Source organism: Cavia porcellus, unplaced genomic scaffold (assembly GCF_034190915.1).
Source record: "Cavia porcellus strain 051 isolate PalLab524CR breed Dunkin Hartley unplaced genomic scaffold, mCavPor4.1 scaffold_16, whole genome shotgun sequence".
In the NCBI taxonomy this organism is placed as follows: Eukaryota; Metazoa; Chordata; class Mammalia; order Rodentia; family Caviidae; genus Cavia; species Cavia porcellus.
The window spans coordinates 60,135,337-60,151,926 of NW_026947499.1; the positions used below are offsets into that span (position 1 = coordinate 60,135,337).

Below are 16,590 nucleotides of genomic sequence, written 5' to 3' on the forward strand. Positions count from 1 at the left end.
CCTGGATCCTAGCTCTGCATCATGAACTAATCCTAGTGTCTCCAACTGTAGATCCAGCCACCTCTGAAAAGGCCTCACAAATGACCACATGGGCTTTAGGGAGATATCTAAACATAAACTGTAACAGCTACTTAATTTGTTGTGCAAACTGGCATACTTTAGGTTTATGCAACTATAAATTACACCGAGACAACAGGTAAAACCTATGACTGTTTCTGTTTTTGTACTAGGCATGTGTGGTACTGCTCTGCAGGCACAACCAAAGGCAGATGGTGGTGCAGCCAATGTAATTCGAGGTTCAAGCTACCCCTGTCTGGTCCCTTCTGGAGAGGTGGTGTAAGGGAGCAGGGGCAGCAAGATGAGAGGGAAAAATGGGAAGCATCTGGAATAAGGAGAAATGTGTTTCCCTAAATTGCAATTAATGAACTTTTTTTTTCCCTTTTTTTGGGTACTGGGGATCGAACTCATTATTGTGTGTCTGCAAGGCAGGTGCTTACGATGCTGAGCTAAATCCCCAGCCCATAATGAACTATTAAAAAAGATTTTCAAAAGTTACTCATGTTGCCTTCTTTGTTCCTTTGAAACAGGAGACAGTAGATAACCCTTCCAGACATGGAGGATGGGAAGCCTGTGTGGGCGCCACACCCAACAGATGGGTTTCAGATGGGCAGTATTGTGGATATCGGCCCTGACAGCTTGACAATCGAGCCCTTGAACCAAAAAGGCAAGGTGAGTTTCTCAGGAAGATTTCAAAATGTGATTTCTTTTTAGAAGTAGGTATGTTTCCAAAAGAGATACATGTTTCTCCTCGCATAGAAGTAAGATTTTCCTAGCAGAGTAAAGGGAAAAAAATGTCCTAAGTTCATTATTGACTTTCTATTGACGACTTTGATTAAAATCAGAAGTACATGTCCTAGGAGTAAAATGGTGCACAATGATAAAATGAGCCAAATTTAGTGGGCCTTTCATAATTATAATCTTCAGTAGCTATGTGATGAAATCAAAGCAACATTTGTGTTCTTTATGCCACCGTACTGAAATTATTAGTTTATCTGTGATGTGCTCAAAATGTGTGAAGTAAATATAAAAGGTGATGGTGCTGTGTTGTCAGTGTTTATTTTTTGCTTGGCCTTTATGTGTTTTCTCTTTTTGGGGAGCACTTTTTATTTAAATTTGTTATCCTGGGATTTGAATAAATATGTTTTATATTGAGTAAAAATACTAAGTTTTTTTAATTTTTAAGTTATTTTATTTATTTATTTATGTTGTCATCTTTGAGATAAGATCTCTCTGTGCAATTCGGGCTGGTCTTGAGCTCACTTTGTAGCCTAGGCTGGTCTCAAACTCGTAACAATCCTCCTGCCTCAGCCTCCTAAATGCTGGGATTACAGGTGTGAGCCACCATGCCGGCAAAATACTAAATTTTAAACTTGATTTATCACTATTTTTGTGATAACGATCGCATGAAAGTATACTTTAATTCTGTACACATGCGATTTATTTCCTTTTATACTTAGGCACAGACTGGGCAGGGTTATAAAATGGAAGTTCAAAATAGTTAAGAAATATACTGCTCTTAGGATAGACTACTCCTATTAGTTCATTGAAAAGAAAGGTTAGTGCCTGTATTGTTTGATCAGTTTTGCATGCTTGCACATTATAATATGAGCAACTACTTTGAAGATAACGTATGCAATGTACTAACCATTGTTATTGTCCTACAATCTTATTTTGAATTTTTGTACCATCATTTGCTTTTTCTTCTTTTTTTAAAAAATAAAGTAAGGGGGAGGAATTTGGGGGGAATGTGGCCAGAAATTGTGAACTGCTTGGAGAAAATGAGTCCATTGTGAACACCTCTCTTAGATTCCACAAGGATGGGAAGGGTCTGTTTTTGTAGGACAGCTTCACTATTTTCAGTTTAACAGATATTCCTGTTAAACATGTCTTCTGACTAAATTAAACTTTTGGATGTCATTTATGTTTGCTTTACTCTCTGCAAGTGTTCATGAATAATTTATGTTCTACCGATACATGGTTAACTAATGCTGTGTGACTATTATCCTTCTGGGAACCTTAGAAAAACAAGTAGATCTCTCATGAGGTCTTTTCAGAAAGAAAACTATTCTGTTACTGTAAACAACCCAGGAGCCAAAATGCATAATATATAAGGTTAGAGGAGGCCAATTAAAGATACCTTCAGGGAAGGAGAGAAAAAGTGTTTCTAGATTTTGTTCTTATTAGCAGGCGCCTATTTGTATTTATAGTGCAATACATGTTAAAAAATAAATTAATGTTTAGAAGTTTAATTATTTTATGTATTTGAAAGCATTTTTAAAAACATTTTATAAGCACAGTAAGTCAGAAGGCTAAAATAAAATGAAAGTCATATTGCTTTAGGTATATTCTATTACAGGTGACAGAATAATTCAGTTCAGACATAAGAGAGAAACTTGACTATGAGGATATGTATTTTTCAATATTTTAATATGCTTTTAAATAGTTCCTTGTTAGTATTAGATCAGGTGCCTGTAAACCTTATAACATTTTAAATTATGAAGTCATGTAAACTTTTATGGATTTGTAGATAATTCTATAAACTAAAGTTTATTTTTCTTTTTCACAAAAAAGTCTTTAATATTAACAAATTATCAAGGATTACTTTTAATCTTTGATTTCCTCTTTTTCTTATTAAGGTCTTAATACATTGCCAAGTGTTGTAAAAACCAGATACTTAAAATGATCCATCAGAGAAGTATATTTTGCAGAGATAAATTCATGGTCTAGAGATCATCAGCCCTTAAATATTATATATACATAAAAAGTTAAGTTTATGAAGTGGTAGATCAGTTACCAGAGACCAACAATGTGTTGGAGACATGGACGCATAGGAGATAGAGAAGGGTCAGCTCTGGTGGGAAACAGCTTTGATGGTAACAATGGCTTTCACAGTTTTCATTTGTGCACCACAGTAAGAGAGGTTTTACATTCCATGAAGTATGTGTATTTTGTATGTTTGAATGTGTAAGAAATACATGTAAAATACATATGTGTCTTTTTGGGTGCGTGTGTATTATTAACAAAACAGTTAATCAAATGAAACATGGTGGGCCTCTGTAATACTCCGTTACAAATGCTGTCTTGATCCTCTGAGTTGAATTCTTCCTCATTTGTAACAGACTGGCCTTTAGGTCAAAGCCCAAATCAGGGCCTGCATTTCCTGTTGCTTATCGACCTTGCTGGGGTTATACTTTCTCAGCCTCCAGTTTTTCGCCCTATAGCCTTGCCTTGCTCTTGCATGTCTGTTTCTTCTCTCTATTCTGTCTACACATGTTTATCAAAGTGGGTAGTGTTGGGTGCAGTGTCCCTGCCCACACTTCTCCTTTTGCCTGAAGTGTCACTGTCTATAGCTCTTTGCTTAGCAAATGCTTATTTATCTAAGACTGAGGTTACCTTTTTTATGGAAATTTTCCACAGGTAACAAAATCTCTCCCGTGAAACAGAATTACCTGTTAATTACTTTTTCCTTTGAAGTGTAGCTCCTTAGCTCTCCTGTAGTCTTCTTTGGAGATCATGTTTATGCAGGTCTCCCTTTTATTTTGGGGTCTTTTATTAGAGCTTGATGTGCTATCTTTCCTGTGAGGTTGGTGTTTTATGCTAGGTGATTAGTGTGTTTTTCGATGCTGGATCTTCTTTTGCTAGTAGGAAAAATTCTCCTCCCTTTAAGATAAAACTGTTTCTAGGAAGAAACAAATTTTTTTTCTTAGAAGAAAATGGGGTCTAGCAGGTAATTTGTGGGTTGGAGAAGTAGGGAGAGAAAACCTTTTTCAGAACTTGTTTCAGTGTGCTCTTAACCTGTAGCAAATCTTTGTCACTGCCCTCCCCTGAGCTTCTGTCCCTGTGTTCTAACTTCCTGGGTTTTTTTCATTTAGTGTAGGTCCTACCAGGTTAGAATCAAGCTCTGGAACATGAGGCATCTTTGTGTCTTTTGTCATAGCTGTGACAAGTAGGGACATAGTTCTTTAATGTTAGTGGTTGCGTGAGAATGTATTTTTCTATACAGCCATTGTGATAACTTGTGGATTACTTTATGTTATCATTCATATACTTAGTATACTTACAAATTAATTTACTTTTGTGCTCTCTTCTCTAAACTTTTTTACATTTATAACATTGAGAATATATGTACAGGGTTCAAAATGATTAACTTTTAGAGTTTTTAGAGCATAACAATTTTCTAAATTTGGTTTGACTTTAAGTTGAGGTAGTAATTACAGCCTGGATTTTATTCTCTAAACTCTGATGGTAGCTTTGTCTTACATAATTTTCTTGCACGCACACATACACACAGGCAGAGTATAGGTGTTGTTATTTTTGGTGGTAGAGATCAAACCTAGGTCTTTGCACATGCTAAGCACATGCTACACTTATCTACAAGTGTTATTTTAAAATAATTGGATCATTTTTCCTTAGTGTTTTGCTTGATATGTTTGAAAACATTAATCAACATTAATGAAAACATTAAACAACAAGAGTAACTGTAACTGTTTAGAGGTATAAATTTGTAAGTAACTGTTAGAATAGGAAGGATTAAAATATAAATTCTCTTTTGATGTAGTTTGAGATCATTTGTTCTCCATTACAAGATGGTATCTTAATTCTGCTGGAATTTAACTACTAAATTTAAGTGTAGGTTTATTTGTGAATACTTTTAAATTTTGTTAACCAAACATTCTCTGATAGTCTATATTTCTGACAGATCTTTGGCAGGAATTTGTATCAAATATGACTTATTCATATACTAAAATGTTTTATATTTTATTGAATGTTACTTTTTGCTTTTTAAAACAAAATTGCTGTGTATCCAAACATGATTGTTGTGGCTGGGAGTTTAGATCAGTGACACAAGTGCTAGCCTAGCAAGTACACGGTCATGGGTTCAATTCCCAGTACTGGAACAAACAAAACAAAACAAAACAAACTCTTGAGTTGTTGAATAGTGTGTTTGTGGAAAGTTAGTATTAATGTGAATAATTAGGTGAAAGAGTTTAGGATGCTTATTTACTGAGTTCCATTATTGACTCATATCTCTAGTGACCGTGGGCACAGTTGAGGAAAGTTACTTGTTTTGGGGTTAAAGCTTTGTTAAGTAATGAGCTCTATATTAAATTTTAACAAAGAATGTATTATTGCCAGCAACCAATTAAGTTTCTTTATTTTTCTTATTATGTGTAAACTTTATGTTTAATGAGGTTTTTTTTTTATTTGTTTGTTAGACATTTTTGGCTCTTATAAACCAGGTGTTCCCTGCAGAAGAGGATAGTAAAAAAGATGTGGAAGATAACTGTAAGTATCAAGTTAAAATTAGTTCTTAGCACAGAAACATAAACCTTCATTCCAAAAAGTATATTAGTGGTTTTATTATTAGTACATTATACTGGTTTGGAAAAAATTGTAGCCTTTGGCATGAAAGTTCATACAAATGAAGGAATCTGAAAGGCTGAAATTTATTTTTATCTCAGATGTCCATTTTGGTGAGTCTCAATTGTCCTTTAGTATTATTTCAGTTGTGTACATGCGGGGAACGGTATAAATTTACTGTGAGGCTTAAACGAAAGTCCTCCTGTTAATAGTTGTGACTGTTAATTTGAAGCTCATCTAGAGTCAAAAAGTGATTTGTAAAGTTGTAAAAGTGGCTCACTAATTTGGTAGTTGAACCAGTAAGAGTCATTTAACATTGTCTGAAGCAAATCAATATTAAAAACATCATGTAATAGCTGCTTAGTGAAAATTTTATTTCAGAACATTATGTTAAAAAACAACATTGGCTGGGTGTGTGATTCAGACTTATAATCCTGGCATTCTGGGAGGCCGAGGCAAGAAAATCACAAGTTCAAGCCCTGTCTGAACTATTTAGTGAATTTATAAGCAAGACCCTGTCTCAAAAGAAACAAGTGAAAATATGGCTCTATTGGAAGGCACTGGGTTTAAACCTCAATGACATCAAACAAAATAAAACAAGACACAACATAACCCAACAAAATGTAACAAAACACCGGCTTCGGTTCGATTTATAAATACCTTAGTGTGTTAAAAAAAAATAAACCCTTTATCCAGTGTACAGGCTATGTTTATTCTTACATTTTCAACCTTAAGAAGTAATCACATTTCGATTTTGGGGGAGGCGTGGTATTAGTCATTTATTTTTGTTTGTTTTTCGAGCAGTACCTGAGCAAATCAAATTACAAACAGAAAAGGTTTATTTTGCCTCAGCGTTTTGGAGGGGATCACCTGGTGGGAGTGTGTGGCTGAGAGGTTGCTCATGTCATAGCAGTTTGAAACAGAACTGTGAAGGAGCTGCATCCCCGCTGTACTCATCATCTTTCCACTAAGCTCTACTTTTGCCTCGCCTTCCTTGAACTAGGAATTGAACTCAGGGTCTTTGCAGAAGGTACATCCCTTGCCTTTTTACTTTTTAAATTTTTTAATTTTGAGACACAGTCTAAGTTTCCCAAGCTGGGTTTAAATTTGTGCGATCTTCTTGCCTCAGCCTCCCAGAGTGCTGGAGGATTACAGGTGTGTGTCATCACACCCAGCCAAACAGTATAGTGTTTTTAAATACAGTTTTACTAGGTAGTTATTAAGTAGTAGCTTTTTTAATGTTGGTTTGTTTCTGCAGTGATGTTAAATGACTCCTACTGATTCAACTTCTAAGTTACTGAGCCACTTATACTCCTGAGCCCCACCTTTTGAAGTTCTCACCATTTTCCAATAGCATTGAGCTAAACACCAACCCCAGAATATGTGAGCTTTTGGAGTATGTTTCACACTAGACTATGGAGGGGGCAGTATTTAAAAATCGTGTCCAGGTTACATGGTGGCAGACATTAAAAACTCTGTTTCAAGAAAAAAGAAGAGACAATGGCACAGAATAATTACTGATGTTCCCCAGAACTCACCTGATTGAGTGAATCTGTAAGAACCCCATCTGTGAATTAGGGCATCATAGAATAGTTGGGATCATGCGTGAGCCCTGTACTGTGAAAAGACAGGCCTCAGTTATGACTGACTGCGCAGTTATTATGCTTATGTGTCTCTGGGCAGCCTAACTCTCTTTTGAGATTCTCATCTTTAAAATGGGAATATTATAATTACTATTATTGTTATATGTTCTGAAACTCTTCATAAATGAGTGTGGTTGATTGTAGCCTGTAATTCATATAAAACATTGTAATTCATATTACAGGTTGATTCTGCCGGGAGTATAGTTCAGGGGCATAGCACCTGACTGGCAAGCACGAGGTATTGAGTTCGATTTTTGGCACCAAAAAAATAAGAATGTAGGTTTTCCATCCAAAGTCATTCTTTGTCAGTCTTGTTATGGTACTGTTGAGCTATCCATATGACTCATAGGCATTGTTCCTTAGGGTCTCAAAGGTATATATCTAAAATTCTTCCCTCTTTATATCAGTGATGATGATCAGTGATTGATGTCTGTGGAGTGTGTTCTGAACTATGCAGTAAAACTGAGATACTTGTTCAATTAAAACTGGGCTATATGTTGTCTTTAGGCCAGGGGTAGTGGCACATGCCTGTAATTGTAGCACATGTGAGGCTGAGGCAGGAGGATTGCTGCAAGTTCAAGGCCAGCCTGTGCTACATACTAAGTTCAAGACTGGCCTGAACTACATAATGAAATCCTGTCTCAAAAAGTGAACGAACAAACAAACAAAAAATAAAAACAAACAGCACTAGGTGGTGCTGTAACAATATAGTAAAAATTCATTATCTGTTAGCTTCAAGTTTTCTTTTGAAGGGTTTATATGTAGGAATCGATGTGTTAGCTTTGCCTTTTTTATTTGATTCATAGGTGTTAATACCAGAATAGAAAAATAATTCATGGATATAATAACATCAGTAATTAAAAAGGAAATTGCATATTTTCATGATGATTTTGAGCTGCTGTTGCTCATATGATATGCAATGTTTTGTATGAATTACAGGCTATTAGATATTGAGAATAAGAGCAGAGTATGAAGTTGGCAAAGAATCTTAAAAGTTGGCTTGTCTCTTTTTTTTTAGTAGTGAATGACTTCTATAATAATATAAATCTGGAATTAGGTGACTTGTACTGTGTTGAAATTATGGGTTTCTTTTTTTTTTCTTTTCAGTGAACTAGAGCTGTATTCAGTAAGCAGGATCTTGAAAATATTCAGTTAATTCTCCAGTCAGATTGCCAAATTTAATGATGAAATTATACTGTTCTTTAGAAACCTCTGGTGTCATATGTATTTGTATTACTAAAATGTTTAGGAAGAGACAAATTACGTATATACTTTTATTGTTTGCCTTTTAAATAGAGTTAAATACATGACTTAGGCATAAAAAGTACAAGTATAAAAATATAAAAAAATTCATAGAAATTGCATATATAAAAATTGATCAATCCCAGTAACCCTAGGGATGGGGCCTGTGACTGAGAGAAGAGAGGAGGAAGGAAGTGGGTGGAGCAGGAAGCTGTCCCTGAGACTCTTGGATGCATCCCTGGGTCTCACATTCAGGGAGGTGTAGGCATGTGAACTTAAAATATTTCTCATTTGGGCAATAGTTTCTTCTTTTTCTACATGTTCTCATGAAACTGGAATACCCTGAGTAGTGTGATATAAGGATGCCTCACCCAAATTCTTAGTGTGATTGGCAGATATTTTACGTGTGACGGGATCTGTTTGGCTTAATGGACAGCTATCCTGCAGGAGAACTGATACTATGGAGTGTAGCAGAGAGAAAAGCTAACAGTCAGTCGTGTGCAGGAGCAGGTTTATAGGATAGCTTCCTGTGGGATTATGATGAGGTCTCACACCAAGTATTTCAGAGGAAAGTCAGCTGGGGGCAGTGGTTCAGCAGAGTGCTTTGAACACTGAGTGAAACGGTGCCTTCTAGGCCAGATTTCTAAGAGACGGGGGAGGAAGAAGAGTAGAGGCAGGAAGACAGGTGACTACTACCCAAGCCAGATGTACCTCTGTGCCTACCTCAAATCCTCCCTCGATTCAAGGGAAACCTGCTATTCAACTACTAGAAGGCTCCACTGACTTCTTACTCTTTTTTTCCACTTTTAAATGGCATTAGAAAACAGTGAGACCCTTGTAAAATGACTGTGTTATCTGAGTGCAATAGTATGGATGATCTTTCTTGAGACAAGGGTAGCAAAAGACTTTGCTTGATATCATTGGCAAGTGTTGAATTGTGTGCCAGACATATGTGTAGTGTGGACTTATATACAGAATCAGTATAGGAACCAACACAACAAATAAGCAAATCGAACGGCATTCTTCTCTCAAGGCCCTTATAGCCAAACCCTGATATGTAAGTTACCACCGTAACACAGGCAATTTATGAGGAGTAGCATGAAGAATATATGAAGAAAAGAGTGGCCGAGGTGGTGGTGGTGAGGACTATGGGAAAACATTGTTTATGAGAGTCTCTGAGATGGCCTTAAGGGATAGAGTGATTCTTGGCACTTACAGAGGGGTATTCTGAGCAGAAGACAATGCATGAGTGGTGTCTGGTAAACTGTTCAGTCTTACAGTTAGATTATATTACTTTGTAATAAATTATATAAAAGGATATTTAAATGTAGGTTTATTAAAAGCTTGAATGTGGATGTTGGTAATTGATAGAGACCCACTGACATTTTTTTTTTTTTTTTTTTTTTTTTTGAGATGGAAAGAGGTCTAACTTGAGCTCTGGTTTAATCAGTGTGCTGAGTAGTCTGTATTACAGAAGAGAGAAATTGAAGCAATTGACAAATACTAGCTGACTATAATCAGTCACACAAGAGATAATAAAATTGAGGTGGGACAGTAAAAATGGACAGAAAAGAAAGATATTTCAGAGATTGAGATTATGCTGATACTGGTGTGCTTACTGTGTGCTATGCTGTACAGACTTGGAAACTGTTTTAGAGGAAAGGAGGTAAGAGAAGGGAATTCTGGTATTGCCTAAAGTTTGGATGACTGAGAAAGTGGTAGTGCTGACAATACAAACACGCTAAGAAAAGGACTGGTTTTGTCTATCCTAGCATGTGGTATTAATGGAGTTCAGGAGATTGGAGGGCTTGGAGAATAGATTGGGAAGAAACTTCGATGTATTGCTAGAACAGACATCCTAAAGTCAAGATACCAATCCCAATTCTGCCTTTAAGTGTCCTGTCAGTGTAGGTTAAGGTGCACATATTCACCCAGGGTTGTCATGTCAGCCAGCAGGGACTGAATGATCTGATTGTCTCAAACCATTGCAAATCTGTCTTTTATGTTTTATCTGTAAGATTCTGAGCAGCATGGGTTTAGTGTCTTATCTTTATGTCAGAAGTATAGTAAATCAGAATCCTCTAAAGTAGTACTTCCTATTCGGACAATACTTGACTCTTTAACTAGACTTGTTCAGTGTATACTTTCAGTGATACTCATTAGATGTACTTCCTAGTTGGAAAGTCATTGCTTAAAAATGCCATGTTACATAAGTAAATTGGATTTATTTTAGGCAAATACTGTACCACTATATACTTTGCTACACATCTGGGTTTATTTTAAATCAGCCCCTGAGGTTTTACATGTACCTGAGTTTTAGAAAGATATAATTAAATTTGACCTGTAAAGTTGAATTTTAGCTTGGGTCAAAATTACTCCGATTAATACAATATTGTTTATTTTACTTTTTTCCTTTAACTGTTTAATGATTTACCAATTTTATGTTTTAGGTTCACTGATGTACTTAAATGAAGCCACATTGCTCCATAATATCAAAGTTCGATACAGTAAAGACAGAATTTATGTAAGTACTTTAGTTAAAGCTTAAGTATTGTGGTTTAAATTTTTGGGAAGGTCATTATTTGCATGACTGACGTTGTCAGGTTTGACATTTTTCTAACAGGAAATCCTGCTTATCTGAGCCTGTGGAGTAGAATGAATTTGAGGAAGACAGGGTTCTTTCTAATTTATTGGTCCACCTCCAGGATCAGGATATGCCTAGTACACAGTGGGCACTTCATTTATGGAGTGAAATAGTGAATTCACAGTGTCATTTAATGTCTTTCAGACTTAAAAATGTCGAAGTTGAATATATTTGCAAAAACAATGATTTTGGATTTTCATTTCTCTTTTGTATATATCTATAGATCTGATTAATTAATTGTTCTTTTCACATTGTTCTATACAGAATTAAAGGCAGCCTATAAGGATTATGTGTTTAAGCCAGGAATTTGAATGAGGAAAAATACCAAGAACATAAAAATACTAATCTTAAAATCTAAATTATGACTTCACTGCTATGTTTTAATTACCATTATTCATTGGACATGTTTGAGATTTTATGATCTAATGTCTCCTACTCTAGATTCTTTTGTTGACTGGAGATATATTACCTCACTGTGGTTTTCCTGCTACAAACATGAGGCTCTTCATTATTTTTGAACGAAGAAAACACATGGCTTCTTTGGCAATTGCTAGATCCAATGACAGTCTGTTTATCTTTTATATCATTATCAATTTGCCTAAGTGTACTTACTTAATTCTGACTAAATTACATCTGGTCTTTGCCATCTGTCTAAGTAGTGACAGTTGGGAAATGGCATTAATGTAGTCAATTCCAAGAGTTTACCTGTGTCTGTACAGCATATCTTCTTATTATGCATATACATTTTACTTTCCTCCTGGAGGTTTTTCGAAATCAACTGAATAAAGAGTATAGTTAGGTTTCAGTGTGAATATTCTTGAGTACAAATATGTGTAGAAGCAAAATTACTCACGTTGAGCAAAATCTAATGTATGCTGGATCCCACTTTTAGATAATGCAATGATATAAAAATTGTCAAAGCAACAAATTTAACTTACAATAAGTCAATGAAGATGATTTAGAAATAAGTGGGAGATACTGTCTTTGAAGTAGAACTATGACATCAGTATTTTCTGGATTAAGTGAAGCCATTATTGATATGTTTCCCCCCAGCCAATTATGTCCTTTAGTTATAAACCATTAAATATCAGCAATACAGGGCTGGAGGTTTAGCTCAGTGGTACAAGTGCCTTCCTGGCAAGCGCAAGATCTTGAGTTCAATCCCTGGTACCTAAAAAATCAGTAATACGTAAGTATAATTGTTATTACTGTAATGTATGAAGGAGGAGGTTACTATAAGGAATAAGTGAAGGAAACGATTTAGAGTAATGGTTTAAATTTGATATTATGTTTTTTTAACCAATCAAGAGATAACACTATTCTCTTTTAGATTTGGGTAAAATAGCCCACAATTAACATTACTACAGTTACTAAAATCTCTGATCCTTTCCTTTTTTTCCCCTAGAAAGATTATGATGTAGAATTTTTTGCTTTTTACTCTGTTCCAAGAAACGTCTTTGGAAACATTCCCTACATTCTAGATTAGTAGTCTAATATGAGTTCTGGGTTTCCACAGAATTTCTCACCCACAATTAGAAGTAGAAAGGAGAAAATATAGCCCTTTGTTTTCTAATTTTGCACATTGTACTAAATACACCATGACTCTTCACTGAACTAACCACAAATTATATAAATCATGCCTGTGCATTTTTTTGATCTTTTAGAGCTACAGTTACAAGTTGAAAAGCACATTTGAGATGCTCTTTGATGATCAATCTTCCAGTCAGTGTGGTTTCACAGAACTCTAAGACTTGGTGGTCATTTACTGCTAAGCCTCTCTTTTGGCATTCACCATTAGATGAATGAAGTATCCTGTATGAAAATTCGCATAACCAAATTTAGCGTAGGAATCAAATGGGGGGAGTAGATTTCATAAGTGGGATCAACAGAAGCTTGGTTGAGGTACTGGCCTTTAGAAACTCAGGTTCCTGTTGAGGGTAACTTGGTGGTGATGTCATGTACCTGAGGGGAGCGGTTGCAAAGAGTTGATTTTCTTTGAGGCAAAGGCAGTTGGAAGAAAGACTCTTTCCTTGGATATTCCGAGATGACTGAGACACCAGATATAAAGACTTACAGAATTAGAGACATAATTGGTCTTGTAGAAAATGAATAGTGCCAGATTGGAGTCTTAGACATCTAGAGAATTGAAAGGATCTTTTGCCAATTAGCCTTATTCAGCTTTTTTTTGGTTAACAAATTAAAATTTTTATTTGAAAGAGAAGCAAGATAAAAATAACAATGAAACAGTTGCAAAACAGGTTAGTAGGACAATTACAGTAATTAGTGTATTAATATGTTGTCTTCATAGTAATTATTCAGAGTACAATGTATAGGCATGATATCTTGTCCAAACAATATTGGCACAAACCTTTCTTTTCAATGAACTCAGAGAAACTAGTTGTATAACTATCTTAACTGTCTTGCGTAAACAAATATTTTTTCTTTTTCCTTTTCTTTCCCCATCCTCAGTTTGTCTTTTCTTTTGAATAATTTCTTCCCAATTAACAATATCTGTTGTACATTTTAGATCCTGTTTACTGGTTCAGTTTCTCACACTAGGGAGACAATATGATGTTTACACATGTGAATCTGATTTATTTCACTTACCAGTATGGTTTTGGGTTGCATCCATTTACCTGTAAGAGTTTACAGTTTTATCTTTCTTTATGGCTGAGTAGTATTCCATTATTTTAAAAAAAACCACATTTTTTAAAACCATTTCTTAGTTGATGGGCATTTGTGTTGTTTCCCATGTTAGCTATTACAAATTGTGCTGCTATAAACATGGGTGCACAGATATCGCTAAGGTATGATGTTTTTAATTCTTCTGGGAGATACCCAGAAGAGGGATAGCTGGGTCAAATGGAACCTCTAGTCCTAGTTTTTAAAGAAATCTTCATATTGCTTTCCAGTGTTTGTACCAGTCAACACTCCCACCGGCAGTGCGGAAGAGTTCCTCCTCCCCCAGCCCCTCCAGCATTTATTTTCAGTTGACTTTTTGATGATAGCCATTTTTTCTGGGATGAGATAAAATCTCAGCATTCTTCTAATTTGCATCTCTTGAATGACCAATGTTGTTGAACATTTTTTCATGTATTTATTTGCCATTTATGTTTATATGAGAAGTGTGTACTCATCTCAGATGCCTATTTTTGGTTTGGGTCTTTGAGTTTGGGGGGTCTGATTTTTTTCAATTCTTTATATTTTCTAGATAGACATTTTTTGTCTGAGGGACAACTAGTTATTTTTTCCCACTCTGTGGGTTTTCTTTTCACTCTGTTGGTGATTTTTTCTGTTGTGCAGAAACTTTTTAATAAGGTGAGATCCCATTTGTCGAATCTTTATAATATTTTCTTTGCAATCTGGGGTTTGTTTGTGAAGTCTTTGCCTAAACGCATGTCTTTGAGATTTCTACCTATATTCTCTTTCAGTAAATTTAATATTTCTATTTTAATATTTCGATCTTTGATCCATTTTGACCTTAGGTTAGTGCATGGTGATAGACACGGGTCTAGTTTTAGTCTTTGGCATATAGAAAGCCAGTTTTCCCAGCACCATTTATTTAAAAAATTTTTTTATTTAAGGAGAAAAAGAAAAAAAAAAAAAACCAAAGAGGGTACAAGTTACACAGAATTTCAAAAAAAACCCAGGAAATCACTAGTTAATAGATTACATATTGTCATCTTAGAAATAGTTGTTCAAGTTACAAAATTAAAGCATATAAAGTGGGCATTCAAACAGTGAGACTGCTAACAGTTCTGTTCAATGATCCAACAAAAACTTAGTAATACGGTTATCTATCTTATACGCTTAAATATACATACAGTTATATTCTTTAGAGCACTTTCTTTTCCTCTCTTTTTTACAATGACAATTACACATTTTGGGTTTTATTACTCCCACAGTTCTTATTACTTTTTTTTTTTGAAGAGAATAAAACGAAATGTGACATAACAAAACAGAGTCAGTCAAATCAAAAGGATGGACATAGTGCATGATACAAACACAGAATACAAGGTGATCAACAATGGTTACCATAATGCCTCTTGCTATCTTAAAAAGAATTGCCTATATCATCAGTTATAATAAAATTGAACAAAACAGTAAAGAATGAAACCAATAAAACCAAAACATTGGAGATATTACAGGACTTCAAAAGAAGGTAATAGTCAAACCAGAATGGGCATCATAGTGAATCTTATTGTCTTCACAGTTGTTGTCTATACTTTCAAACTTGGTACTATCAAGCAAAACAGAATAGAGTAAAATCAGTCAAAACAAGATGGTAAAGGCAATACAGGGTTTCCAATCAAGTTAATAGGAAATCAAAGTGGGTTACTATAATATATCCTGCTATTTTTTGTTCATTTTCCCCTTAATTAAAAAGATAAAATAAAAAAATAAATAATAAAAAATGAGATTGAGATAAAAGAGGACATAACAACAAAACAGCACAGGTCAGAACATAGCCATTTAAGCAAAATAGTGTTTCACCACAAGATATCTCCACATAAAAGTAGTTACAATAGTGTCTCTTTCCTTGAAATCTTTGAGTATAACTTTGTATACTGTAGCATCAAACCTATCAAGACAATGTAAAACCACTCAAGAGTATGACAGAATTACAGGGTATTTAGAACCAACTAACAGAAAATGAACAATAGTTTCTGTATTATCTCCTTGTATATAAAAGTTTATGTTTATATTATCACATATAATAAAATCCAGTAAGATGCAACATGTTAAGACTGATGGAGACAGAAGAACAAAAGCTTGATGGGACTTCAAAACAAGAGGATATTAAATCAGCACTAGCTATTATGATGCCTTGTTTTCTCCAAAATAGCTGTTCCTACCATCTGACCTTCTCTGCCTCGTTTTTGTTGAGCACTTTTTCTGTCATTAGTTGTCAGTTTGTCTTCTCCATTTTGCTTTCTGCCCCATTCATTGTGACTTCTCTGCCACAGTTTCTGGAATCTTGGTATTTTTCTCTTTTAGAATGTCCTGTAGTATTCTCTGTAGAGCTGAATTGGTGGTTGCAAATTCCCCTAGTTCCTCTTTATCCTGGAAGCACCTTGTTTCTCCATCAATTTCTAGGGACAGTTGTGCAGTATATATCAATCTTGGCTGGAGGTTATTGTCTTTCAAAGCTTGAATTATTTTGCCCCACGCTCTTCGTGATTTGATGGTTTGTGCCGAGAAGTCTGCTGTAATTCTGATGGGTGTTCCCTTGTAAGTGATCTGTTTCTTGTCTCTGATGGCTTTTAATATTCTGTTCTTATATTGGATTTCTGGAATTTTGATTATTATATGCCTGGGTGTAGTTCTGTTTGGGTTGTAGGTGTCTGGGGTCCTCTATGCCTCATAGATCTGAGTATCTTTACCTTTTTCCATATTATGGAAGTTCTCCTTGATTATTTCTGTGAATAGCCTTTGTATCCCTGTTTCTTCCTTTACATTCTTAATTCTCTCTTTTTTTTTTTTTTTTGTCTTTTTTCCTTTTTATCGGTACCGAGGATCGAACTCACGACTGCCTGCTTGCAAGGCAGGCGCTTATGCCGCTGAGCTAAATCTCTAGCCCCACACCCCACATTCTTAATTCTTAAGTTATAGATCCTCTTGTCATCTTCTAGCCTTTGT

General features: G+C 35.2%; 1 protein-coding gene across 11 annotated transcripts in view; it reads left to right on the plus strand.

The window, feature by feature from the left end:
- Nucleotides 1–16,590, plus strand: part of Myo6 (myosin VI) — a 160,455-nt gene that overhangs the window by 57,977 nt on the left and 85,888 nt on the right. For all 11 annotated transcript variants that reach the window (XR_010039917.1, XR_010039918.1, XM_063226924.1 and 8 more), the window contains exons 2-4: nt 588–729; nt 5,277–5,346; nt 10,757–10,830. Coding sequence is in view for 9 of the 11 variants with exons in the window: in XM_063226924.1 (XP_063082994.1) it covers nt 613–729; nt 5,277–5,346; nt 10,757–10,830 (261 nt within the window). In the remaining 2 variants the exon portion in view is untranslated. The remainder of the gene's footprint in view (nt 1–587; nt 730–5,276; nt 5,347–10,756; nt 10,831–16,590) is intronic.